This window comes from Solanum verrucosum, unplaced genomic scaffold (assembly GCF_900185275.1).
Source record: "Solanum verrucosum unplaced genomic scaffold, falcon-dt-bn FXZP01000154.1, whole genome shotgun sequence".
NCBI classification, from domain to species: Eukaryota; Viridiplantae; Streptophyta; class Magnoliopsida; order Solanales; family Solanaceae; genus Solanum; species Solanum verrucosum.
Window position 1 is genome coordinate 2564569 of NW_026020217.1, and position 3046 is coordinate 2567614.

A 3046-nucleotide genomic window follows, 5' to 3' on the forward strand; every position below is an offset into this window, starting at 1 on the left:
CCTTCATAAAAGATGTAGCTACATATCTTAAGGTTGCAAAGAAACAAGAATGACCACAAAATATATTTTGTACAACAAGATATAGTCAAAACACTAACAGTTGTTCATACAGGATTTGAAATTCCAAAATCTGGACAGAACTTGTCCTATGTTGCGTCCAATATTTCGAATCCATAACAGCTAAATCAGAGTTTTACATAAATATAAGAGTTGCAGGTCTACAAATAGATTTCCGAATCATATTTATTCACTGTAAACTAAGTTCTATAGCGAGAGATATGCATAAAATACCAAACACTACCCAGCCCAGAAACAGATTTCGTCACTTACCAACAAGAAGTGTGTGTTCTTGAATACCAGCCAAAAGGGCCAAGTTTTTCTTTTGTAATTTTGAATAACAACTGATTAAAGAAGGCTCTAAGGTTTTTAGACTTGAAAAAAAAAAACAAATTAACTCAAGGAGGTGAAAATATATATAGTCACACAAGTGATGTTTATCACTTGTACAACTGTCTCCAAAAAGGGCTGCCCAAATAGTTGTGTGCTGCCCAAAATGCATACATATACACCTATATATATATATACACACACCTATATATATATCCCCCATCTCCTTTTAAAGTTATACATAATTCTAATTAGAATATTACGAAAATACCCTAATACAATACCTTAAATTACGATCACAATTTATGTTAAGCAAGTTAGCAATTATCACAACATTTCAAGTTCCCAAAATGAGACTAAAACATATTCTAGTAATTAAGCAACAGTAAATCGACATGTGACTATTGGTTAGTATTTAGGGGTGTTACAATTCTCTCCCTCTTAAAGAATTCGTCTCGAAATTTACCTTACACTAGTCCCGGAACAAGTGCGGAAATTGGGTCCTCATGTCTTCTTCTCTTTCCCAGGTAGCTTCCTTTCCAGAATGGTTCCTCCAAAGCACCTTTACTAAGGGAATTCTCTTGTTTCTAAGTTTATTTACTTCTCGAGCTTCAATCCGAATAGGTTCTTTATTATACGTCAAGTCAGGATTAACCTCAATAGATTCAACTAGACGAACATGCGATGGATCATAACGATATCTTCTAAGCATAAAAACATGAAAGACATTGTGGATCTTCTCCAACTCCAGTGGCAAAGCTAATTTATATGCAACTGGTCTAATCCTTTCAAGTATCTCATAAGGTCCAATGAATCGGGGACTAAGTTTTCCTTTTTTTCCAAATCTCATAATCTTTTTCCATGGAGACACCTTTAAGAATACTTTATCTCCCACTTGATATTCAATGTCAAGCCTTTTAAGATCAACGTACAACTTTTGTCGATCCGAAGTAATCTTTAGACGATCCTTGATAATTTTTACGTTGTCCTCTGTTTGTTACACAATTTCAGGACCAAGAAGCTTTCTTTCACCAACTTCACTCCAACAAAGAGGGGTCTGGCATTTCCATCCGTATAGAGCTTCATAGGGAGGCATTCCAATACTCGATTGGTAGCTATTATTATAAGCAAATTCTATCAAAGGCAAGTGTTTGTCCCAACTACCTTCAAACTCCATAATACAAGCTCGAAGCATATCCTCCAAAATTTGTATCACTCATTCCGACTGGCCGTCTGTTTGAGGATGGAACGAAGTGCTAAATTTCAACTTAGTACCCAAAGCTTCCTGCAAGCTACCCCAAAATCTAGATGTAAACCTTGGGTCTTGGTTAGATACAATAGACATAGGGATACCATGTGGTCTTACAATCTCACTAATGTACAATTCAGCTAAACGCTCAAGTGAGTAATCCATCCTGATTGCTAAGAAGTGATCACTCTTGGTTAACCTGTCCACAATCACCCATATTGCATCATGATTTCTCTGAGTGCGAGGAAGTCCAGACACAAAGTCCATAGTTATCCTCTCCCATTTACATTCCGACATCGACAAGGACTGTAGTAAACCAACTGGGACTTGATGTTCTGCCTTTACTTGTTGACAAACCAAACATTTGGAAATGAATTCCGCATTGTCTCTCTTCATACCATTCCACCAATAATGTTCATTGATGGTCTGGTACATCTTTGTACCTCCAGGATGCATTGCATATGGTGAAGTATGTGCTTCATTCAATATTTTTCTCCTCAAGTTGTCATCATTAGGGACGCATAACCTGTTCTGATAAAATAAGACACCATCCTCTGTTAATGTAAAATCCAACTTTTCCCCATTTTGAACTTCTCTGGTCAATTTTACAAGTTTCTCATCTATCTTTTGTGCTTCTTTCACCTGTTCAAGTAATATTGGCATTACTTGCAAATTAGCAATAACTGAACCATTTGAATCAGGTGTAAAACAAACATTCATGGCTCTTAACTCAAGGAGCAAGGGTAAATGACTCAAAGAAATGCTTGCAAAGGATTTTTGACTTAAGGCATCTGCAACCACATTGGCTTTACCTAGATGATAATCAATTGTGCAGTCATAATCCTTGATGAGTTCAAGCCATCTACGTTGTAGAAGGTTTAGCTCCTTCTGGGTACCCAAGTAGTTTAAGCTCTTATGATCAGTGAATATATGACATTTCTCTCCATACAAATAATGCCGCCATATTTTTAAAGCAAACACTACATTAGCAAGTTCAAGATCATGGGTAGGATAATTCAATTCATGCGGTTTTAATTTATGAGAGGCATAAGAAATAACCTTCCCTTCTTGCATCAAAATGCATCCTAGACCATTGTGAGAAGCATCACTGTATACTACATACTCTTTCCCTTCAATTGGTAGAGTAAGTATAGGCGCTTGAGTCAACAAGGATTTGAGAGTTTTAAAGCTCTCTTGGCATTTGTCATCCCAAATAAACTTTACTTCCTTCTGCAAGAGCTTAGTCAAGGGAGAGGCGATAATGGAAAAGCCTTTCACAAATCTTCTGTAGTATCCTGCTAAGCCTAAGAAACTTCTTACCTCGGTTGGACTTTTGGGAGGTCTCCATTCAACAACTGCTTATATCTTACTAGGATCCACCTTCATGCCTTCAGCTGATACAACATGTCC

General features: G+C 36.9%; 1 protein-coding gene across 1 annotated transcript; it reads right to left on the minus strand.

Moving 5' to 3' along the window:
* Nucleotides 1–859: 859 nt before the first annotated feature.
* LOC125830721 (uncharacterized) lies at nucleotides 860–1564 on the minus strand. Its single transcript, XM_049509893.1, has 2 exons — nucleotides 1389–1564; nucleotides 860–1301 (listed from the first exon to the last, which is right to left on the minus strand). Exons 1-2 carry the CDS (start codon nucleotides 1562–1564, stop codon nucleotides 860–862), a joined length of 618 nt encoding a protein of 205 aa, XP_049365850.1.
* Nucleotides 1565–3046: the final 1482 nt, after the last annotated feature.

What these genes read in the sequence shown, in the direction of transcription:
- LOC125830721 (XM_049509893.1), bottom strand. Translation starts at nt 1,564, where the DNA reads ATGGAGTTTGAAGGTAGTTGGGACAAACACTTGCCTTTGATAGAATTT. An exon ending in CTTCTTGGTCCTGAAATTGT is followed by an intron (nt 1,302 to 1,388) that starts GTAACAAACAGA and finishes TGATCTTAAAAG; the next exon opens with GCTTGACATTGAATATCAAG.